At 43.9% G+C, this 25,147-nt stretch overlaps 1 protein-coding gene across 2 annotated transcripts in view; it reads left to right on the forward strand.

The window, feature by feature from the left end:
- Rxfp2 (relaxin family peptide receptor 2) overlaps positions 1 to 25,147 on the forward strand; it is a 63,066-nt gene that overhangs the window by 22,975 nt on the left and 14,944 nt on the right. Inside the window, exons 4-14 of one of the 2 annotated variants that reach the window (XM_052754587.1) lie at positions 1,438 to 1,543; positions 2,656 to 2,727; positions 7,945 to 8,016; positions 8,709 to 8,780; positions 11,971 to 12,042; positions 13,807 to 13,878; positions 16,575 to 16,646; positions 17,311 to 17,382; positions 20,250 to 20,321; positions 20,429 to 20,500; positions 23,264 to 23,335. In XM_052754587.1, the coding sequence (XP_052610547.1) occupies positions 1,438 to 1,543; positions 2,656 to 2,727; positions 7,945 to 8,016; positions 8,709 to 8,780; positions 11,971 to 12,042; positions 13,807 to 13,878; positions 16,575 to 16,646; positions 17,311 to 17,382; positions 20,250 to 20,321; positions 20,429 to 20,500; positions 23,264 to 23,335 (826 nt within the window). The remainder of the gene's footprint in view (positions 1 to 1,437; positions 1,544 to 2,655; positions 2,728 to 7,944; positions 8,017 to 8,708; positions 8,781 to 11,970; positions 12,043 to 13,806; positions 13,879 to 16,574; positions 16,647 to 17,310; positions 17,383 to 20,249; positions 20,322 to 20,428; positions 20,501 to 23,263; positions 23,336 to 25,147) is intronic. The other variant, XM_052754588.1, reaches the window with a different exon arrangement.

Here is a 25,147-nt window from a genome sequence, read left to right on the forward strand (position 1 = left end):
GCTGAGCAGGAAGAACAAAGACAATGCCAATTATTATAGCATCCAGGGCGGACAAAGGCTACAAATCTGAGCCCAAGGAATGTCTTGATGAGTGAGGTGGATGGAGATGGGAAGGGCCTTTCAGGGCCATCCACAGAAGAGGGTGGTGGCATGACTGTTTTGCAAGACAGAGAGGGTGGAGAAAGACCCACATTTCTGCCTTCTTAAAGATTTATTTACTTTTATTTTTTATGTGTATATTTTGCCTGCATGCATGTATATGCATCATATGCATGCGTAGTGCCTGAGGAGGCCAGAAGAGGGCATCACATCACCTAGAAATGGAGTTACAAATGGTTGTGAGCCACCATGTGGGTTCTGGGAACTGAACCCAGGACCTCTACAAGATCAGCCAGCACTTGTAGCCACTGAGCCCCATCATGTCTCTGCTTCAAGCAGCGTACCCAGCTTGACTGTATGAAACTCTTTTATTGCCAAGTACTTTCTGATTACAACCTCTGCTCTAATAATACAGCTGTAATATTCTTGATGTCAATAAACATTAAACAAAACATAGTAATGCTACCTTTATTGGGTTGAGCCAGTTACCATGTAGAACACATAATAACATCTAAAACATTATATACTGAAAGCATCTCCTGTATGAACTGGGGATCCAGTAATAGCTGTGGTGGCTTTGCTGCCAAAATGCAGCTGAATGCACTTTAAATGGGATGCAAAGACGGACGGGCAATTAGAAAGAATGTATACTCACAGTTCAGCGCGTAACAGCAACAGGCTGCATCCACACCATGGCACATGTCTTGAATACCATCATTCAGCTGGTCAAGGTAGAAGGTAATGTACTACATAGCAAGACCCTGTGTCAAAACAGTTCACTAATTAATTATAATAATCATAATATAAATAAAAATTAACTTTCACTTTCTTAACTGCATCAAATCCAATGTCCGTAGGGTCAGTGGAGAAATTAAAGATCCTATTAAAATCTTCTGCCTCTCTCTCTCTGCTCCTCTGTCACGTATCCCACGTGACATTCATTTAGCAACTGCTTCATGCTATCGGATTGAGTTGGTCCAGCCATCACCATGGAGATTTACTCCAACAAACGATGCTTTTCACTGAACAGAACTTTATCTTGTCTCAGTGCTTGGTCTGATTTTATTTGTTTACACCTGTGGTTTCTTTCTGCTCTGTGAAATGTTGAATGTCTTTAAGATGACTGTGGGAAGAAGCTAGAGATGAGATGAACTCGATTTGGAGAGAATTCTTATTTGCTTTTATGAAGGGCTCAAGGAGCCCAATAATAGACATAAATTGTTATGTAGTTGATAAAAGAGAAAATTGTCAGTTGTTGCCATAAATAAACATGATTGGGTTTTTTGTTTGTTTGTTTTTGTTTTTTTCTGGTATAACTTTTTTGTCTTTTCTCCCTAGTTCTCAGCCAGTATCCACAGCACTGTTCCTGTAGAGAAAACGAGCTGGAATGCGTACAAGCTGACTTAAAAGTCGTGCCAAAGGTTTCCAGCAACGTGACATTACTGTGAGTATGCGCCACATCTTTATACCTAAACTCTCACAAAAAAAACACTGAAACCCCTGTAGTGCCATAATGACAAATTATAAATAATACAATAAGCAAATGTGTGAAAGGACTTCTTATAAGATTTACTTATTTGTATTTTATGTATATGAGTGTTGCCTGCATGGATGGATGGATGTGCACCACATGTGTGCAGTACCCACACTGGGCAGAAGAGGGTGTCAGAGACCCTGAAACCAGAGCTACAGACGGTTGTGAGCCACTGTGTGGATACTAGGAATCACACCTGGGTCCTCTGCAAGAGTAGTCAGTGCTCTTCAGAACTGAGCCATCTCTTCAGCCCCTGGAACTACTTCTAAAACCAGTCACCAGTGAGGTTGATCTGCTTCCTCCACAGAAAAATACACTTTAAATATGATCTCCTAGATGAACCTGGTTAATATTCACCTCATGATGTCTGTCTGTGGCCTGGAGTGCTTGTCCATTGTGCTCTGACTTATGTACTGTTACTGCTACGGCCCTGCTGCTGAAGAAAAGGGAGCAGGCTTATGTCATCTCATTTTTAAAGCTGACAATCCTTCTAAAACTTCAAGGAAAGATAGAAAGATCCACAAAGCTAGCTGTTCTAGATCATGCAAACTTTCCTGAATTTTGCAGAAAGAAATTTAAGGCCAGGAATCTGTAGTCCTGCCTTCATTGGGCATGTCCAAGATGGTTGGGATCTTCTGTAGTCATGTGCTCACTGGACATGTCTAAGATGGTTGAGATCTTCTGTAGTCATGTGCTCACTGGACATGTCTGAGATGGTTGGGATCTTCTGTAGTCATGTGCTCACTGGACATGTCTGAGATGGTTGGGATCTTCTGTAGTCATGTGCTCATCACACATGGCCGAGGTGGTTGGGATCTTCTGTAGTCTTTGTTCTTATGTTTTGTTTACTTCTCCAGAAATTAATAGAGACAGTGAAATCATCACACCCTATCTGTGTTATACCAACTGGCTAAGGAGAGAGGATAGAGATCAAGATAAGCCTGGGCTAGCCTGGGCTGCATAATGGGACACATGAAAGCTTGTTCCAAAGTAACAAAAAATTGTTTTGATTTTTATTTCAGATCTCTTAAGAAAAATAAAATCCACAGTCTTCCAGTCAAAGTTTTCAGCAAATTCACAGAACTCAAAAAGATGTAAGTAACTATAAATACTAGATTTATGAGGAAACTCTGGTGATGTTTTAAGGCACTTTTGATCCGAGAACAAAATCAAATAGTTTTTATATGTGTTGCTAAATCTGGTCCTAAACTTAAGATTAAGAAGTAAAGCACTGGAAAGGAGGGTGTGTTTTCATTTCGTAGTTTAGAGGATGGTTTCACTGAACCATTCTCAGAGGGCTGATTTGGACTTGAGGTACAAGATCTCAATACATAGTTTCAAGTCTCTCCTTAATGTTATTTGAGAATGACATTGCAGGATCAGAGGGCCTGGATGTGCTTTTTAATTTGGAAAAAAAGTGAAAGCATAGGCAAGAATAGTCCTTGTGTTTAAAATGTGTAATGACAGGGAACAGCCTGAATCCCAGGATAATAGCAGCAAAAACATGATGATGATGATGATGATTAGTAGATTTGAGGAGAGACTACATCAATAACTAGTGTGTAAATAAAATATAAATAGTATTCAGTGAGAAAGAAAGAGACCACGTGCTTCTAGCATCCAAGAGAAACAATAGCTGAGACCTGGACGGTTGTGAGCTACCCTTAGGTGCTGGGACTGAAAAAGAGTCCTCTGGAAGGGCAGCTGGGCTTGTACCATCTCTCCAGCCCTCATTAGCCATTTGTAGCTTGGGTGATTGTCTACCAGTCCTTCCAAGCCGAATTCCTCTGGGTCTCTGAAGATGCCACACCTTCCAAGAGGTCTAGTAACAATATCAGCAAAGGGGTGTTGCACATGTCGGGTCCTTGGCCCAAATGTTTTCTTGTTTTATCCTTCAATACCTAGCATAAAAGAGAAGTCTCTGGAAATACCATCAGTGATTCCACATTCATGAAATTAAAGACAGGGCCCCTCAAGCAAGACAAATCCCTGGAAGAGGGCACCTAGTGGAGCTGTGTGTGGATGGTGTGGATGTGTGGTGCCCTCTCACCTGCCCTGGTTATTTTCTCTGCAACCCGAGACATAGTCAGTTCCTTCTGCTCCGTCCTAGAGTGTGATCGTACTGTCAGTGTCACCCTGGCTTAGCTACACATTAGTCCTAGGCTTCAAGAGTCCTCTAGAGAGGAAATCAGAACCACAAAGCTCCTACATCTTAGTCATTCTTAAAGTCACATGTTCCTTCTGTCAATCAATGCCGTGCTCACGGCGTTCACGCCATTCACCAGAGAAGCAATTTAACAGCAGTCACTCACAGGAAGAATGGCAAGGTTTTTGTCTTTCCGCCACTTATACCTGAGACAATCAGTTTACAAAGAGGAAAGGTATCATTCGATCACAGTGTGGGAGGTTTGGGTGCAGGCCCTGTCCTGGAATCATGGGGCGAGACAAAGGAACCTCCTTACCAGGAAACAGATGAGAATGAGGAGGAGAGAGAAGCTGGGCCCCCACCCTTCTCTTCAAGGTGGTGCCCCCAGTGGCCTGAAGACCTCCCTCTGGTCCCCATCTCTTGTGGTTGGGCTCCTCCCAACAGCACCTAGCTGAGATGCAAGCCTTGAACACTTGAGCCTTCGGGGGACATTTAGGACCCAAACTCTAACAAATTCTATTATCAGGTATCATAGAAGTTGTAAGAATTTCTAATTAGACCACCTTAGACGTGAGCCAGCTGAAGTGTACAGAGGTTAAGGGACTCAGTTAAGACCTATCATTAGCTAGTGGAAGAATCACAACCAGAGGCCGAGGCTTCTGATGAACATGGAGGCGCTTAACTATCACAATGAAAACCTAGGGATGGAGAGAAATTGGTCAGTTTGTTCCAGAGTTACTGAGACATCCAGTCTTGTCCCAGGCATGATTCCATCCTGTGCCTTTTGTCCCCTGTTTGAGGAGAAAGATGAGTACCCAGGGAGGCAGGGAGATCATTAGCACGTTCAGACAGGAGACCTAACATTGGACATCTCTAGCCAAGTCCTTCCTCATTTGCTGTCCACATCCCTACTTGAGACAGCTGGTAACCACTGGAAGGAAGAATGTGGGAATCGCTGCATAATTCAGCTCCCAAATTTCCTCAGGGCCCAAAAGGTAGAGACTAACTCTCCTTGCTGAGACCACTACTGTGTATCAGTGTGTCGCCCCAAGACAGCGCAGAACTTCCTGTCCACTGAGTCTCCAGTCTAGACCTCTCTAAGTCCCCAAGGTAGAGTTACGGTCATTCTGACACGAAGAGAAAAAAATTCCTATATCAAAATTTAATTTTAATTGCCAGATGTATGAACATTGCTCAAGGAATGTAAATTTTCTTTTACTGTGGATCAGTTTTGTTATCTTAATAACCTCTTAAAGCACCAGGATTTTCTAAAGTTGAAGAAGAAGAAAAAGTAGTTTGCAATGACCTTTCAGAGAAATAAAAAACAATTTATGGGGTTGACTCTAACGTTTTATCATCACTGCCATGGAAACCAACAGCGATCCTCCTCCTCATTGTAACACAAACCTTATAAAAATTAGGTATTTCTTCTTACCCTGAGTTCTTGTTAAATGCAATCAATCATTGGCAATGAAGCATAATTAAAGGTGTCTGCCTGGCTCTAACATGCACAATGTCACCTTTAAAAATAGCTTATGAACACACGTGTCACTAAGGTATTTATTTGCTTTATTTTGGTACATAAGGCCCTGGTGTTTCGCATGAGAAGTCTCTGATAGCTGAAAGAGCTGAGATTCATGATCCAGGAAACTGTTCTGAGACAAGCTGTTCAGTGTGAGATACATTTAATGGACTCGTGTCTCGGTTTGGAGTAGAAAGAGGCACCGCTTGCCAGACTGTCATGTTTCCATTCTCACATTCTCTAAATGGCTCTTCTGGAAAAAGAAAGTAGACCCCGAGGAGAGAGCTTAAGTTCGGCAGTCCCCGCCTGGGACTTGAGATCTGAGACTTGCAGTCTCTCCGCAGCAATAGCCAACAGATCTAAGACTCGGGGCTCTCCATTATTTAAGAAACTGGATTCTTAAGTGATGTTGGTGAGGGGAGACCAGCAGCATGTGGAGGAGGAATCGAACAGGCCCTCGGTCTTAATGTCTCTTTCCTTTGTCTTCTAATATGAAAGCACATCACAGTCACAATTTGCAATGGCGCCCATCTCTTCACTAAGGAGGAAAAGCATGTGTTGCGCCCTTGGATTAAAAATCATCTCAAATAAACTGGAACTGGCCTAACTGAGTAGTGGATTTTATATTGAAGAGAAACTTCAGTGGGCCTTCACTAGCATCTCATACACTTGTATTGTTTTCCTTTGTATCGCAATCTAATTCACCACGTCCACTTTCATTATCTTTAGACACTCCTCTAACATTCAGACAGATGCTGCTCTGTGTCCGTCTGTCCTATTCATAACAGAATCATAAGTCCCAAAGGGATTTCTGCTGCGTGTGTCTCCCCACAGACACAGTGCAAGAAGCAAGAAGACGTTTGGGGTCAAAGGGAGGGGTTAGGATACACGTGCTCACTTCCTCTCAAGGTTTTTTTGCAGCGTTGGGATTGGTGCTTTGTAGGTGGGCAGAGGTATGATGCAGGTGCCCTGGATCAGCAATGTTTTCTGAGTGGGGGTGTGCGTGGAAGTGTGGTTGGTTTTTGCGCCGAGGATGGCTAATAAACCAGAAGCCAGTCTTGAATTTCCATCCTGCTGCCTTGGAGACATAAAGACAGTCAACTCTAGTCATTTTCGTAACACACTCATGACTCTAAGGAAAGGTTGGTGTCTTAGTTAGAGTTTCTACTGTTGTGAAGAGACACCGTGACCACAGCAACTCTTATAAGGAAAACGTTTAATTGGGGGAGGGGGGCTCGCTTACAGTTTCAGAGGTTTACTCCATTACCGTCATGGCAGGAGCCTGGCGGCATGCAGGCAGACATGATGCTGGTTACATCTTGATCAGATGGCCATGGGAAGTGTCTGACACTGAGCGAAGCTTAAGCAAAAGAGACCCTAAAAAGAGACCCACAGAGACACACTTCCTTCAATAAGGCCACACCTACTTCAACAAGGCCACGCCTCCCAATAGTGCCACTCTCTATGAGCTTATGGGGGCCATTTACATTCAAACTACCACAGTTGGGAAGCTCTGACAGGGAATAATTGCACCAGAATAAAATTCAAAGTCTAGTTAGACACCAAACACACACGCATGTTCTGCCCATGGTTTTACAGTAGAAAGCTGTAACAATTAGCACAGCCTTGTGTAATATTGTAAGTGTCCATTCAAACGGAAAAGAGAGACACCAAAGCCATAGATAATGTAGGGGTTAGCAGCATAGTACTGACGTAAAGCACTTGCCTGGCCTGCACAAGGCCCTGGGTTCAATCCTCAGCATCACACACACACACACACACACACACACACACACACACACACACACACGCACATTATGCAAAACAAAACCCACTTATGTAGTTGTCGCTATCAGTATGGCTGCTTCCTGCCCCAGCCTGCTTTAGAACGTACGGATTCAGGGCTAACGTCCCATTGCGTGATGAGGACCGAAAGTGAGTGTTCTTCCCGTGGATCCCTCAACAGTGCTGTTACTGCTACTATCGAATCAATTCTGTATTTTCAAGTTTTGTGACTCATAGACCTGAAAGTTGACACAGCATAGCAGCCAGAGTTCGGCAGCTGCTGGGACCCTGAGCACATCCCTGATTTGTTTGCTTCTTGCTTTACATCTAGAAAGGACTCAAAGGGCCCCTCCTTTGTTCCTGAGAACACAATGAAGAAAATTGCGGAACTAAAGGCTCAGCCTGGTGCTCCTCGGTCTCCCATAGAGACCAGCTAGGAAAGAGGGTTGCTAGAGCTCCTGACTGAATAAAAGATGACTAGATGCACCACACACACACACACACACACACACACACACACACACACACACACATACACACACACACACACACATACACACACACACACACACACACACACACACACACACACACACACACACACACACGACCAGACCTCAGTGGTCCAGGTCGCAGGCGGCCAACCCTCGTTACCTGCCTTGTCTTGTCTTGTAGCTCCCATGCCTCCCGGCAACATATGAATAAAGCTCTGTGCTTTGGAATCCAGTTTCACCCACTGCCTTTAGGTGGAAAAAAGGGGAAAAGTCATTACACCGCAATTTAAGCTTGAAGCCTGTATGCTGCAATCACCTGACTGGTGTACCGCAATCACGTGACTTTCCCGTCTTGTTCCCACAGATACCTCCAGCACAACTGCATCACACACATATCCAGGAAAGCATTTTTTGGATTGTATAATCTGCAGATCCTGTGAGTAACTCCTTCATTAGTATATTATGGGTATCATTTGAAGAAAAGACCACAAAGGTAGAATGGGGTGGGATGGGGAAATGGAAGAACTCTTAAAAGACTACAAGGTATTCGTGTTAGGGCTGGGGATGTAGCTCAGAGCATTTGCCTAACATGAGATGAGAGGCCCTGAGTTTGAGCTCCTGAACCAACACCAAAAAAAAAAAAAAAAAAAAAAAAAAAAAAAGGGCCTAAATTTCTCATTGTACAAGAATAATTAATCATGCAAAGTTTCTCTCTCTAATATTGTCTTCTTGCTGATAGATCACTTCCTTAGCATCTCAGTATTTTATTTTTCCCATACCATTGCTCACTGGATATATACTTCTTAAAATAGTAACGTACTGAGAATATGACCAAAAAAGGCTAGAAGTAAGAACTGCTCAACATATTTAGTTATCTTTCTTTCTACTCCAACCTAATGGAATATCCACCAATATTGTTCTTGGCCACGTTGCTTGCCCGGGTCATAGTGTGACCCAGCCTGGACTTGTGTTTCTGGGTACCCCCTGGTCCTTCCAGCTCGTGCTTCGGCTCATTCAGAACATGCTTGCAGAAGCAGATACCCAGACTACAACACCGAACCGGTCTAATTGTATGTGGCTGACTGAGGTGTGGAGTTTGCCTAATGAACTCACCCGTATTGTTTGTAGATACCTCAGCCATAACTGCATTACAGCTCTTAGGCCTGGGATATTCAAAGACTTGCATCAGCTCACTTGGCTGTAAGTATCTTGGCTCTTCTCTCTCCTCCAAATGCTCATAGTCTTAATGATTTACAATAATGCTTGGATAGTTTCCAGACTGGGATGTCTCTGGTCTATTATGTTTCTGACTCACATATAATCTGATGCATTTTGCCCAAGGAATTCAGACATGAGTAGGTCAGGCGATGGTTGCATGGAAAAGAAATCTGGCCTTGTTATTACAGGGGAGCCTCAGCACCCAATGGCAGCCTTGCCAAGCCAGGCAGCCATCCAATGTCACCAAGAACAGAAAGTCCTCGACCCCAGCACTATTGACATCTTGGTTTCTGTAATTCTTTGCTCAAAGCGGAGAAGACAGTGTGCCCCGTGCATTGCAGGAGGCCTCTGCTCATTTGATGTCAGCAATGCAACTTCTCTCTAAGAGTTATGACAACAGAAAAGTATCTCCAGATGTTGCCAGGTGCCCCTGGGAGGGAAGAATTGCCCCTTTGTTAGAAACCTCTGAGTTAGGAGGCAAGAGGTTCGGGGCTTGCTCTGATCCTCAGGGCATCTGGAGAAAGGTTGGAGAATCCAGTAACACCTACCATTTCCTCACTTTCCCATTAAGCCAACAGCTCTATCCCCAAGCATCTCTTATCAGCTGCTTGTGTTTTCCTTGACACAATAAGCAAAGAACCACAGAAGGTTCTGTGTTGCCTTGTTCACGGTCTGCAGATTGGCCTGGCTTGTGGAAAGTTCAGGGCTTTGGTTCCACTAGACCAAGTGTGAGCCTGGTCCTAGGCTTAATGATCCAGCCAACTTCCTCATCATGCCAGGCCTTTGCCTTAATGACCCCTTCTTTACAAGGACTGATATGAGCATCATCACATAACAAATATGAAGTGTCCAGGGCAGAGTTCCTGTGACATAGTAAGTAGGTGCTCTTGTAACTGTCTGCTCCTGATCCTCCGTGCCATGGATTTCTGAGAATACAAGGCGGCACCTGGTGTCAAAGGCCACTATTTCCTTTTGCTGTCTAAATATAGTTCCAAACAGTGATTTGTCACTATACAATGTGTTTTCTCTTCCTCCCACAAGGCCCCTTACAAATGTGTTCATGTCCATTTGCTCATCTACACAGACCTCCTTGAGTGCATCATTTAGTTGTGAGATTAAAGTTGTGTGATTTCAGGGCTGGAGAGATGGCTCAGTGGTTAAGGGCACTGGCTGCTCTTGCAGAGGAGCTGGAATCAGTTTCCAGCACCCACATGGTGGCTCACACCTGTCTCTAACTCCAGTTCCAGGGGATCTGATACCCACTTCCAGCTTCTGTGGACACCAGGCATCCAGGAAAAACACCCATATACCTAAAACAAAAATCCATTTTAAAAATGTGATTTTCTAAGAATTGTACTATCATTTACTCCTTTTTTTTTTTTTGGTTTTTCGAGACAGGGTTTCTCTGTGTAGCTTTGCGCCTTTCCTGGAACTCACTTGGTAGCCCAGGCTGGCCTCGAACTCACAGAGATCCGCCTGACTCTGCCTCCCGAGTGCTGGGATTAAAGGCGTGCGCCACCACCGCCCGGCCATTTACTCCTTTTGAAGGGCACGAGATAGCATCTGTTAAAGAACTGCACTGCTTGTCGATGCTTGTTTCATGTTGTCATCTTTATTCCTCAAAAAATGCATCCCCGTTGGAAGGAAAGGAGGAAGGAAAGAGAGAAAAAATGAGGAAAGGGAGGGGGCAAAGCCAGACAATATACCCCAGCATGGAAGGGGGAGGTGGGCAGGAAGTCCCACCCCACTGAGGAGCTGTCGGTGACTGACAGGTGCTATGAGAGGGAGAGCGGGCTTTCTTTAAGGGTGTGACTGTCGGTAGGTCCGCCACGCTCCTGTGGACAGTCCCACACGAGAGTATAGGAACAGCACATTCCGGACTCAGAAGATGTTTTTAAAACGACATAAAGTTTGGGTAGGTTGGGACGGGGGAGGTGGATCTGAGAGGAGTTGGAGGAGGGGGATGAATATGATCAAAACACATTGTATGAAATTCGCAAAGAATTCATACCAGTATTTTTAAGTAAAAGAAAAAAATCATAGATTTTTTTTAAATCAAAAATTAGCACATGAAAAAGATGACCCTGTAGCTAGAGTTTTCCTGCCTGGTCCACAGTCAGGACAAATCTCTCTCGCCCGCCAGTCCCACAGCCGCTCAGACCCAACCAAGTAAACACAGAGACTTATATTGCTTACAAACTGTATGGCCGTGGCAGGCTTCTTGCTAACTGTTCTTATATCTTAAATTAACCCATTTCTATAAATCTATACCTTGCCATGTGGCTCGTGGCTTACCGGCATCTTCACATGCTGCTTGTCATGGCAGCAGCTGGCCATGTCTCTCTCTGACTCAGCCTTCCACTTCCCAGAATTCTCTCCTCTTTGTCCTGCCTATACTTCCTCCTGCCTGGCTACTGGCCAATCAGTGTTTTATTTATTAACCAATCAGAGCAACACATTTGACATACAGAACATCCCACAGCGTTACCCATCTAACCAGTCATTAAGGAAATGCATTTTCTAATTTGTCTAACTGATACATAAAAGCATTAAAGTTGTTTGTAGTAGCAGGTACTGTGTGCAGTTCCAACGTCTGCAAACACTGGGTGATGTTTAAATCTGATTCAACACTTCGGTCTCTTCACTCATGTGTTATTTCTTCTCTATAATGAAGACATACGATTCCCCTCTACCGTTTAGAGGTGACCAGTCATAGCTGTTATGTTATGTTATGTTATGTTATGTTATGTTATGTCATGTCATGTCATGTCATGTCATGTCATGTCATGTCATGTCATGTCATGTCATGTCATGTCATGTCATGTTGTTATGTTACGTTATTTTGAGGGGGACTATGAGAATCCCCCTTCATCCAGCCCACCGCAGGCAGGTGTTTGTGGAGGCCATTTCAGTCAGTCAGTGTTTGTCAGGTGGGTGCAGAGAGAGAGAGAGATCAGTTCCAACTTTGTGTGAGCGCTAGGAGAAGAGCTGCAGGACCTTGGAGAAAACAGTGCCCTCCCCCTCCGAGAATGAAGGAAAAGACGCCCAGGCCCCCTGAGGCAGGAGTGGGCCAGGCGTTGGGAGAGGCAGGTTCTCATCGTCCCTTATATTTTCCCTGGACTGATTTCAGGAATGTCTCTAACATTGGAAACATTTTGATGTGTCTTGTCAGAATTTTAGACGACAATCCGATCACCAGAGTCTCACCGAGGTCCTTTACTGGATTAAACTCCTTGTTTTTCTTGTAAGTATCCATCTCTCTTTCAGTACCCCTGCCTTCGAAGCAGAAGCCTTTGAGAAAAAGCTGCAAACCGAAAGCGTCAAGCCCATCCTTGCTGAACATCAGGCCGTAGTTACTGTTGCTAAGTCAAAGGCAACAGGTGGGCCGATTGCAGCCTAAGCGGCCTGCTCCGCGTTCATCCTCTGTCATCTCCTAAAGCCCCAAGTCACGTTTCTGTTTGCAGTGGTTGAACAAAGAGCTGCTTTTATTTCCCAACATCCCAGTTAAACTGAATGAAATATAACAGGATCTCACAGGAACACTGTAGCATGAATCTTAGAAGTTCTTATTAATAAGATCAAACCCGAGGCCAGTTATTGGGGTAAATGCTGGAAGGTCAGAGTACCAGAACAAGCCACAGCTAACCTCACCTGGCCAACTTCTCAGCTGATCCTGTTTCCTCAGACTGGAAGTCTCTGAGTCCTCATCCCAATGGCTCTCAGCTGAACTGTGCTGCTCAAAACCACCTAAATGCTTAACCAGCCAAAATGCTTCTAGTTTCTGGTCCTCACGCCTTATATACCTTTCTGCTTTCTACCACCACTCCCTGGGATTAAAGGCTGCTTTCTGGGATTAAAGGCATCTGTCACATGCCTGGCTGTTTCCATTGTGGCCTTGAACTCACAGAGATCCAGAGGGATTTCTCTCTCTGGAATGCTAGGATTAAAGGCGTGAGTGCCACCATTTTCTAGCCTCTGTATCTAGTGGCTGTCTGTTCTCTGACCCCAGATAAGTTTATTAAGGTGCACAATATTTTGGGGAACACAATACCACCACAGAATACAGTTCCAACTCCGTTTTTAGAAGATCTGTTCACTTTCAGTTTCGTGCCTATGAGTATTTTGCCCGCCTGTTTGTGCGTCATGTTTATGCAGTGCCCAGGGAGGCCAGAAGAGGGCGTTAGATCCCTGGACCTAGAGTTCCAGGCGTTTGCGAGCGGCCATATTGATGCTGGCAACTGAACCAGGTCCTCTGCAGGAGCAGATAGTGCTCTTAACCACTGAGCCATCTTTCCAGCAGCCTCCCACTCTCACTAGAAGAAATACGCTTTTTCTCAGAGACAACGAATGAAAATCCCAAATCTAGGCCCTACAGACAGAGATGTTTCCATAATTGTGCTTGCACTGTTAATATCCTGGGATGATTGGCAGGCGGGGGCGGGGGTGGGGGTTTCTTTGTTCCTTTCCACTGGGTGATGCAACACCGTGACTGGTCCATTTATCAAAGGGACCGCGGTATCCTAAATTAATCATGTATCTTAGCATGTTCATGAACTGTTTGCTCTCGATAATTCCCCTAACTGTCACATCTTAGATTTAATGCAGTTTCCAGGATGGTTTTTTAATGCTATAAATGATTAATGTATCCCTGAGAAAACATCTTGAGAACTAATGGTGCTGGAAATCATAACAAGCTTGCGGTATACAAGGAAAACGATCATGAACTTCACAGTTATTGTCTGCTGCTTGCTTTCGCTTTACCTCATAAAATTAAAGTGAGTGATAATTTTCTTAGGATGCACGCTGTACACACAGCCACAGACTGCCAGCACCTGCCCCTGGCCATACACACACTTAGGCATGATTTGGAAAGTGTAGTTACATATGAAGACTTTATTCTAAAATATAAATTAGAGAAGACAATTTTCAAAACTGGAGAAGAGCAAAACTACTCTCTTTGATGTGGCTTAAGCATTTTGTGTCTAATTGCCATTTTCTCTGTGTGGAGGTCCATGGTGAGTAACCAACTAGAAGCCCTTCCTGAACGTCTGTGTGCCCAGATGCCTCTACTTAACTGGATGTGAGTATTTGTTAAGGACTGAATTTGTTGTATGCTAGGATTAAGGAGGCTAGCCATAAATTTAGTTCAGAATTATCTTTAAAATCCATCTAACGTGTCTCCCCCAAACCAAAATATTATTGTCACTTGCTGTTTTTAAACACCCGTGAGGAGAGGGGAGGTAGCAGGGGATTGGGTGGGTGTGCTCAAAGTACATTATACACTTGCATAAAAGTGACCTTACACAACCTTGTGAAATAAAATGAGAAAATACCTTTTGAGGTTGGCTGTAACACAGCACTTAGGAGGTTGAGACAGGAAGACTGAAAATGTAAGCCAAGCCTGGCTTACATAGTGAGCTTTCTGTCTCTAAAAGAAAACAAAAAAGGGGCGCCTGGAGAGATGGCTCAGTGGTTAAGAGCACTGGCTGCTCTTCCAGAGGTCATAGGTTCAAGTGTCAGCACACACACACATAGCTGCTCACAATCACCCGTAACTCCAGTTCCAGGAAATCTGATGCCCTCTTCTGTACTCTTCAGGCACTGGATCTGTGCCACACAGACATGAACACAGGCAAGACACTCCTACAGGTTACATAAAAATAAACCTTTAAAAACTAAAATGAGGGCCAGGTGGTGGTGGCGCACGCCTTTAATCCCAGCACTCAGGAGGCAGAGCCAGGCGGATCTCTGTGAGTTCGAGGCCAGCCTGGTCTACAGAGTGAGATCCAGGACAGGCACCAAACCTACACAGAGAAACCCTGTCTCAAAAAACAAACAAACAAACAAAACAACAACAAAAACCTAAAATGAACAAGAAAGTCCCTGGAGTGTCCCCAACCGCGTAAGGTCATGTTCAGCCTTGGCCACCAACCTGTACCATCACGCGGTCGTCCCCTGACAGCAGGGTTTTCTGCTCTTTCTTTTAACACCCGCTGAGTCTCATGAGTCCACTTGAACTCCTTTTGTCTTCTCTTGCTTGTTCTGACCAGACTGATGGACAACAACCAATGCTGAGAAGGGACATTTTAGGCACCGTATGTGTGCTATGCAAAAAAGCGTACTTTACGGAACAAGCTTCTTTATTATCCCTTACCTATTTCCCTTGGCATTGGCCATCCCTTGCCCATCTGCTCTTTTTAACCCCACTTTCCTCTACATGCCCTTCTGTCCAGACGTAGAAAACCACAATTCTAAACCCATCACTAGGCTCATGGGCTTCTCAAAGCTTCGAAAGGCTTTCTTCCTCATCCCTCCCAATGTCCACTGAAATATCACCTCCAGGATGCTGTCTCCACACACTGGTCAGCCTCAGAGGATGCTTATGTGTTTCCACCGCCCCCCACAGGACTGAGACCACGCCCACCACATGATCGGTGATCAGGAAACCCTTGCTACATAGGTGCACTAAGCCACTACTACCTGCTTAAGAGTTTCAGGACTTCAGCACCACCCATATTCCTGCCACATACACCTCCCTGAGTTTCTACAGCAATCCAAGGCTGTCAGTCATCAAAAACATACATCACCTCCACAGCTCTTCTCGTGGTCAAGTTAGGTGACTGGGTCCCCCTAAATCGATAAAATGTCAGTATCTCAGCTCTCACATTCACAGGTGCGTTTGTGTTGATTGGCTGACTCTAATTTCCATGTGTGTATTTATTTATTTATTTTTCACTAAAAGGCCTGTAAGCGATAGAGGTTTTATATAAGTGTGCCATTATTAAAAACAACAGAAAACTATGAGAATAAAACTCATCAAAATTAGTCATAGGTTTTGGTAGCTCACACCTGCAATTCCATCACTCAGGAGGCAAGAAGCAGAAGGATCAGGAGATCAAGGCTTCCTCAGCTCCATAGCCTGTTCAAGGCCAGCAGCAGGCTACGTGAGGGGACTAGAAGGGTGTAATATTCTAGTACCACTACATGTAAGGTGGCAAAGGAGGGGATCGGGAGTTCAAGGCCAGTCTCAGTTCCACAGAGTCTGAGGCCAACCTGGGATCCATGAGATGCAGTCACAGAAATGCTTAGGAGTTGAACACGTTCATTTACACACCGGGAAACGACAGAACAGACAGGGGGCAGACGGACCAGCAAGAGCACACCTCCTAGTCCTCCCCAAATAGCCACCAAAGGTACCAGAGATTCACATGCCTGAGAGTCATTAAAACCACAATTTATAGATAACAGCATAGTGTCCAGCCCAGAGGGACTCCTCCTTCCCTTTGTTCTTTCTTTCTTTCTTTCTTTCTTTCTTTCTTTCTTTCTTTCTTTCTTTCTTTCTTTCTTTCTTTCTTTCTTTCTTTCTTTCTGTTGTTTTTTCCCCCAAGACAGGGTTTCTCTGTAGCTTTGGAGCCTGTCCTGGAACTCACTTGGTAGCCCAGGCTGGCCTCGAACTCACAGAGATCCGCCTGGCTCTGCCTCCCGAGTGCTGGGATTAAAGGCGTGCGCCACCACCGCCCGGCTGTTATTTTCTTTTTCTTTTTTTTTTTTTTTTTTGGTGTTTTTTGTTTTTTAATTAAGTTTTAGCATCAGTTGGAAAGAAAAAGGAAACATAATACTAATTATAGAAATCTCACAAAATTAGGAAAGATATATGACAAAAAGAAAAAAAAAGGAAGGAAAGATAAAATTCAGAACTATTCTATCAATGAAAAGCACCCCTAAGTGATGGTTTATCCAAAGGTATTTGAAGTGTTTTCCCTCTGTGACTTTCAGGGATCTGGCAAACAATGAAATAAAGTACCTAACGAACTCCACCTTCCTTACGTGCGACTCGCTCACGGTTCTGTAAGTACGAGAGGAGCCCTGTAGATGGGGACAGTCAAGGAAAACGCTGACCATGGATTTCAAAGTACTGTTTTGTTTCCAGCCTTGATGTGAAAGTTCAATAGGGAAAGGGGGTGGGGGAAATGAAATCCTTCACCTGCAAGTGGCTAGTACTCATCAAGCTAGGTACACCGCAAGCCCAAGAAAGTGGGAGCAATCTAATGCATTTCGATTGGCCAAAAATTCTGACTGGCGATTCTGATTGCTGATTGTGCCTGCCCTGGGGGCGGGAAAGGGCAGATGAATTGGCCAATTGGCACATTTGCATTAGCAAGCTAAGAAACACAGTAGTTTGTGTGCGTCGTAATTGCAGTTTTCCGGAGATAGTAAGCACGCAGCAATGCTTGCTGATTAAATGTGTGACTAGTGAGAAACAGGAACAGAATTTAAAAAGAGACACTTATAAAAATGATCAGAAACCAAACCAATGTGACTTCACAGACCACACTGGGCCCAGCAGAGCTTCCTAAGAGACATGGGTATGATTTTCCTGGGGGAAAGTCTTGCCCAGCTCCTGTTGAGTCCCCAAAGGAGGCTTATTAAAAGCCCCCCCCCCCCCCCAGCAGTGGCGTCTCCCAGCAGGAGCTGATTGCCACAGCAAACTAACTCTCACCATGTTTTACAGGTTTCTGCCTAGAAATCAAATTGAGTTTGTTCCAGAGAAGACATTTTCTTCCTTAAAAAATTTAGGAGAACTGTAAGTAGCATGTTCTACTGGGAAGAATGTGATTGCTTTCTACCAAGATTATTAATCTAAATGACGAGGGAGACTGTATTTCTACTTGGAACAATCAAACTTCTGTAGGCTATTAGATATTAAAACCCAATTAGGAAACCCTCACGATCCTGAAGTCAAGAGCATATTAAAATCCTATGCTGGGACTGACAGGGAGGCAGCCTGCCCCGCTTTCTCTGCCTATTCTCCCTGGGTCAATTTCATATAAATGTGTGTTGGGGACTGGTCTTTTAAACACGTGGATGATGTTTCTCTAATGGCCGGTATGGTTAACTCTCAATGGATGACGGATGAAGCGAGACATGATTGATATGTTGTTGGCTGATTATTTCTGGTCAGAGGGATGGCTGCTCTTCGTAGCCCCAAGAGGTCATGACTTCTGTAGCTGGTAAGGCAAGGAGACAGGTCTACAGTGAGGACAGGCTCATGGAAAAGTTTTCAGACACCTCACATAACTCTCTGTCCAAATACATGTTTTATAGCTTTAAGACTTTGGAAAACCTCTGTTTAGCTGTGAATTTATTGCTGCCCACATAACTGAATCATTGGAAGTTAAAATTAAATCTGTGATGTGATACACAGTGGTAAGTAGGATAAAGACCTCATCCTGCTGATTGGGACGTTAAAAGGGTCATTGATGTCTTAACCCTTCCTCCATTCTTTATGCCTGGCTCTGTAGGACTGGGGCTAATAACTCAAAAAAGGCATTTTTAAAATAATTATAATAAATCCATGAAATGAATGGGTATCATAATTAAAATCCAGAAATGTTTAAAGTGATTTGTATAGATAATGTTTTGTTCTTGAACTGAAAACTCATTCTGTGTCAAACTCCTGCAGACAACTTGTTCAGCAGTAGGTCTCTTGGGGGCTGTTCCTGGTCAGGTCTGGGGAAGGAATGTGGATGTGGCATACAGAAACCAGAGGCAGATGCTTGGGATGGCGAGTGGCTTGTAGCGTGTGCACACGTGTGTGTGTGTGTGTGTGTGTGTGTGTGTGTGTGTGTGTGTGTGTGCACTCTGGGAAGTAAGGCCTTGAAGCTTGTGTGTGGCCCTCACCTCCTGTGACCCGGGACCCTTCTGGGTGCATTTCCTCTACAGCTCCTGCATGTTTTGTCTTTCACCCATGCTGAGTCATTTGTGGGTTCCTGAAGACAATGTCCAATCCCAAGCATGGGTTTCTCTAGTCAAGCTCTACTCTACTCACCTTAAAAGTTGCCCTTCCTTTACTAAATCTAAAATCCAATCCAGGCGATTCCTAATTTCCATAACCAAGACTGATGGCTCCGCCCCTTGTCATTCATCTTTCCTTATTTTGTTTCTTCCTTGTATTATAGTTGTATTTGTCCATTTTCTGTCCCTCTCACAACATAGCCGAGGCTGGGTGCTTTATGGAGAAAAGAGGTTTGTTTAACCCAGTTTTAAAGGCTAGAAGTCCAAGACCTGTCAGTCAGATCCATCAATTCAGCCTCTGGTGAAAATATGATGAGGATGTGCAGAGGGGGTCACATGGTGAGACCGGAAGTGAAAGAGGTATTCAGGAGTCAGACTCCCCTCCTTTTTAATTCACGCAGGAGCTACCGGGAATCTCACAAAACTACCTCAGTATTTTCTGAGGGTGTGCACACAGGGGCCTAGCTACTCCTCACGAGGGCCTTCCTTTTGAAGAATCCACACCTCAACACTAAAGACCACACCTCTCCTACCTGAACCACGGAAGGAGACCACATCCAAACCATAACCCTGACTGTTACCATAAATCAACTTCCTTAGGGAAAAACCTCGATAGCCATTTCTAGCTTGCCCATATCTATCAAGATCTCAAGAATAGTTAAGATCTTATACTTTGGGGCTGGAGAGATGACTCAGCAGTTAAGAGCACTGGCTGTTCTTCCAGAGGGCTGGTGTTGGGTTCCCAGCATCCACATGGTTGCTCACAACTGTCTGGAACTCCAGTTCCGGGGCATCTGATGCCCTCTCCTGGTGGTCGTTAGTGCTATACCTACATGGTATGCACACATACAGGCAAAACACCCATACACATTTTTAAAAGATGTTTTACTTTATGCTTAATTAGATAATTGTACACAGGTTTCGTCTTTAACACCATCTCTTAGAAAGATGTTTCAGACTCTCCAGTTGCAACAGATCTCTTTGCCATAGTCTCTAGAGTCACTACCCTACGACTCTTTCTAGACCAGACAATGGTATCATATTTCATCAGAAATATCAATTTCTTGTGCAAAATAGAACTATAAAATATAACTAAACCACCAGGGGATGCAGCTCAGTGGCAGAGCAATTGATCAGCATGCATGAGGTCCTAGGCTCCATCCCCAGGAACAAGGTGGGGGAAAATATTTAAAATATATAACTTTATCCACTCAAGATTGTCTGAGGAGATGCTGAGTAGCTACCACTCATTTAGATGGAATGCAAAATAAATAGAAGACGCAAGTCTTGACCTCAAAAAGATCAGCTAGACAAGCATATGTGGAATAAGTGGGAATCACAGACATGTGGGTGATAGATGTGAGCAGAGTGTGTGCCAAACAGGAAATTAATCAGGGGTCTCAGAGCCAGAATGTATTTGCAAAGGGGTGAGAGGAAATTCCAGACAGGAACAGGATGAGCATGATACCACATGGTCTGCCAGTGATAGAAAAAAAAAACCCTCGGCTGACTCTTGGGATGTCACCAGTTCGCAGCCTGGTTGAACTGGACCCATATTTTCTCTTGCATCAACTGGGAAGATGTAAACTGTGGGGAGAGATGGCCAAGCCATTTATCCCCATTGTAACTGTTTCTGGTTTTCACTGTCGTCAACAGGGACCTGTCTAGCAATATGATAACAAAACTACCAGCTCACGTTTTCAGCAACCTGAATCTTCTTCAGAAACTGTAAGTTCCCTGCCTCATCATCAGATTTAACTGGCAACATCTTAGCCTTCCAAAATAATAATAACGGCCATACTTATCCCCTCCCCCTTCCTCTAATGATAAAAAAGGAACCTGTCGTCCAACCCTCTTCTGTATGTCCACAAGAACCAGTTCGGAAGTCTCAGACAACTTCAGTCTCTGTAAGTAAAGCTCTCTGATTATGCCAGCGATCACTACAGCGAGGCTGTCTTGCTTAGCGACATATTTGATACTAAGTGGGTGTTTCTCATGCCGGAGCAGGAGTCCCCATGAGACGTCCCCAGGAAAACCTGACTATCACTGTCCACTGTCTGCCATGAACTAATTCATAGCAAAGTTGCTGTTATGGCCACTCAATTGTGCTGCTTCTATCTGTGTTTGAAGCTACATATGCACCCATCCTGGGAACTGGACTTGAAGGGAAAATCTAATCCCATGATCTTCACAAGGAGTTAAATGTGTAATAATTTCGTTTTGGAAAAGATTGGCAAAAATAAGTTCTCTAAGACTTCCTTCTTTTCCTCTGTCACCTCTCCCTGGAGAAATTATATAATAAAAATTGGTCTTTACTTTTTAATAAATGAAAAAAAGATCCCACAGAGGTGAACATTCAAACAGTTGGTGTTGTTTGGTATTTTGCAGCTTCAACCAACTTGGGCTCTGTTGGTACCAAGAATTCTGCCAATTACCCTTCCAATTCTGTCGTTTCTTTCTCCTAGGTGACCATCTGTTGACTTAAGTTGCTTTGTTGTGACCAGAAACCATGTTATATTTCCTATTTCAGCCTAAAACATTGTTTTCTTTGACTCCAAAGACTGATGTTTTTGTTTTGTTTTGCTTGTTTGAGATGTAGGGCTTTTGTTTGTTTGTTTGATTTTCTAAGACAGGGTCTCCCATAGCCCAGGCTAGCCTCAAGCTTACTGTGCAGCTGAGGATGACCTTGAACTTCTAATCCTCCTGCCTCCACCTCTCACGAGCCAAAGTTGCTGGTCTGTGCACATCAACACACCAAGCTCCTTCCAAGTACTAATCATCACCATCACATTTCCTTTTGTTAAATAGATTTCTACTAGAAATTAACAAAAGATTTAACGATTTTTTTAGCCAATATTAGTGAGTATCGGCTGATGGGCAGCATGATCTTTGCCCTTAGAAAGCTAGAGTGTAAACAACCAAAGTCTATAATATATTATTGTAATTTTTCCAAAGATTTATTAATTTATTCATGGTGGGGATAGGTATGTGGACATGCATGCCAGTGGCTTTGGAGGCCAGGGGAAGGCATCAGATCTCTGGAACTGGAATCAGAGATGGCTGTGAGCCACCATGTGGGTGCTGGGAAGTAAATCTGGGTCCTCTGGAAGAGCAGCCAGTGCTCTTAATCACTGAGCCAACTCTCCAGCCCTAACCTGTTATATTTAAACTTAACAACAGACTTTAGACTATGGACATGATTCTTCTCCAGATGGACAATACTATCATATTTCATTATAAATACATTATAAATACTATAAATACTCAATTTCTTGTGCAGAGCAGTCCTATGTAGGAAGATATTTAAAGTGCTGGGGAATGTAGCTCAGTGGCAGAGAACTTGAACGGTAAGGTTCTAGGTTCACTGCACACGTTTCCAAACGGGAGACTATCCAGCCACCATAGGGTCCCTTTCCAAAAGTAGTAGCGGTGAGGTCCCCATTCCTCTCTCTGTGCTCTCGTTTATTTATTGTCTAATTTCTGTTTCTAAGACTCGCTGGTACACACAGTTCACCCTGGACATCGACTCATACATCCCACACTGTCTTACACACAGGACATAATGGCCTCTGCATCGTAGTAGCCGCACAGTCCATGCAAAATGTCAGTGGTGATAAGTGATGGAGAAAGCTGGAGAAGAGATGAAGTGGGAGGGGAGGGCTTTTAGAAGGATCTCGGGGTGTTTTCCCAAAGGTCACATAATGATTCTATAGTATCAGTATCTCTTCAAGTTCTAATTCTGGTCTAGCGAGCAAGGAGATTCCTCTGTGAAGGAATCACTGGGCCGAGAAAAACTCAAAACCATGTTGCAAAATCTTCATTCGGATCAGCTGAAAGCAACAGGGTAAAAGCCTGGTTTTTGAGGGCAACTTTTCCCTGTTTGTCCCCGGAGAAGTCTGTGGCTCTTCCTTCACAATGTCCTGAAGGACTCGGAGATCCAAAGTTTTAGAAACTCCTGGATGATTTCAGAATTTTCCAATGCCTGCTGGAGCCCTTTGAAAATGTGTTAAAGAGCCTGGGCAGATAACAAGATTCTTCCCTTGGGGTCTGAGTAAATGATGGTCCTGAACAGTTGACTGATGCCTCTTCCCACTGCCTCAGTGGTTCTGCTCTAAAGACACGTAGGCCAGAGGAAAATGAATATTCACACCTGATTCCCAGTGGCCTCACTTTAATGGTGTTTTCTGTTAGCAGTACTATGGAATGAACCCCTTGAACTTCCATGGCAAAGTTTAAAGTATCAAAGTATAAAGATAACGTTATGCTCACATCAGACACCACTGCCATTTGAGCTATGGAGTATATTTGTTTGTTTGTTTCTTTGTTTACCATTTCTGGGGATGGAAGCCAGAACCTTTGTTTGCTGGGCAAGCATGCAACCACTGAGCCACACTCTCCCAGCCCCTTGCCATTCCAATATATAACACCAAAGTGTTGTATTAGAACATAATTCTGCATTTAAGTGGTATGAAAGCTCCAACTTACAGATTTTTATATTAATGATAATTTTCTCAGAATGTCTACTATGAAATTTTTATTCATATTTGAATAGGTAACATAAAATTTCAAAGCATCAAATTTGAGATGTCACCAAAAAAAGAAGAAGAAAGAAAGAAATGATTTCAAAGTGTAACCCTAAAAACATTAAACCTATTATATATATTTTCCAGAGACCTGGAAAGGATAGAGATTCCAAACATAAACACAGGCATGTTCCAGCCCCTGAAGAACCTTTCTCACATGTATGTATATTTGAAGGAATAGAGGGAAAAGAAAGCATGATGAATTAATTCAAACATTCTCATGCTCAACTGTCTGATTGTCACTGAACTGTGTTTGTATGCAACAGACGTCTTCTTTCCTACTGAGAACGTTTTAATTTTCTCACCTTTGGTCCCTGTTCAAATAGAGTTCAATATAATGATGTGCCGACATGAATGACCCTTCTCTCTGGAAACACGATGTTTATCCAATTGAGGCCCACTAAGAAAGAGCTCAGGGTACCAGAGTGCCACACATTACACCAGATGAAGCACTGGCTAAAGGGTACTCAGGAGACCTGGAATCATTAATTCACTTCACATGAGGGAGCAGTCGGCTGCTCTAAGATTGGGGCTTTGTAGATTCCAGGTGTTGTTTCTCTTATTAAAAGTGCACTGCAAAATGGAGGTAATGAATCTTTATCGTAGTTCTGTTAAAGTCACTTGAATATATATGACTAAAGTGCACTGTGTAAGTTGTGTTTCATATATGTGTTTTTTTAACATGATCATTTCTTTATCAACTGTATATATAATCTATATGTTCCTAATTTCAAAATTAACTGTTGTCATCCACAAAACTAGGGAGAAATCGATGTAAGATCCCAAGTTGGGTGCAGCCAGTCGAGGAGAGTGTTGATGTGAATTCAGGTGCATTGGGGGGGACACTTTGGTTCTGTCTGTGCAGGCCTGGTGCCTCAAAGACAGGTGTCCAGTGCGTATCCGCGTGCTCTTGTTCCTTCCTCTCCCTGTGGCACCGTTAGATAAATAATTCATGAGGCTCCCCTTTACTTGCTTGCAGGTGGAGGGTGAGTTTTTCACAGAATAGGGAACTCCAGCCTTTTCAGAATTCAGTGAAGCTGCTTTTGTGAATGCCAAAGTCAAGGTCATGGAGGGACCAACAACAATCAGAAAACGAGCTAGCTTAGCTACACCCCCACCAAGGGGTCTGCTCTTCTTCCCTTCCTTGGCCTTTAATTGTTGAAACACCCCTGCCTCCTCACCCCCTCCCTTCCTCCTGCCCCTGGTTACAGTGGGAGGACCAACAGGGAGGGCTCTTTCTGAAGACCATGAGCATAATGGAATCCTACAAGGACCAAAGGGTCAAGTTCATGCCAGGAGTACAGGGTAGGAAAAGAAGCCAATAAAGTCAGATGCCAAACTCCTTTAATTGGATGCCAACTGCTAGGAAGCTGAACTATACACCACTCGGGGTAGAATTTGCCTTATATGTCTCCAACACACCCAGCATTCAACAATCCATCATCTTCTTGCTGATCTGAGAAATGTTTGTTGGGTCGTTGGTATCCAACAGGCACAGAGAGATGCTGAGTGCATAGTGGAGAGAGAAGAATGTGCCAGAGAACTTGGATTTAGCTTTCAAAACGGAGTAATTGATCCAATAAGTAAATGCCTATTAAATTCCGTGGAGATCCATGGAACAAAGTAAAGAGATAGATGATGCCTCTGGATGGTCAGTCATGCGGCACTTGAGACAACCTGAGTACATCCAGAGGAAAAGCAGAGTCAAGGCTCTGGGAAGGGGATGGGCCTGGCTTGTGTGGGGTTAGAAGGCCACTGTGTTTGGGTAGAAGGAGGCCAGGCAGCTAAGGACACCCAGACATACAATCTTAAGAGGGGCCCACATAGTATCATGGGATCATCTAATTGCTGGTGTGGAAACTGAATTAGGAGATGGTAAGACTATATTCAGCTGGGAGCGGGGGAGATTAAAGTAGTGAACTTTAAGGCCCAGTACAAATGCAGTGGATGCCACGGGAGAAAATCTAAACA

The sequence above is a fragment of the Peromyscus californicus genome, unplaced genomic scaffold, assembly GCF_007827085.1.
Source record: "Peromyscus californicus insignis strain IS unplaced genomic scaffold, ASM782708v3 Scaffold_2__1_contigs__length_46816999, whole genome shotgun sequence".
In the NCBI taxonomy this organism is placed as follows: Eukaryota; Metazoa; Chordata; class Mammalia; order Rodentia; family Cricetidae; genus Peromyscus; species Peromyscus californicus.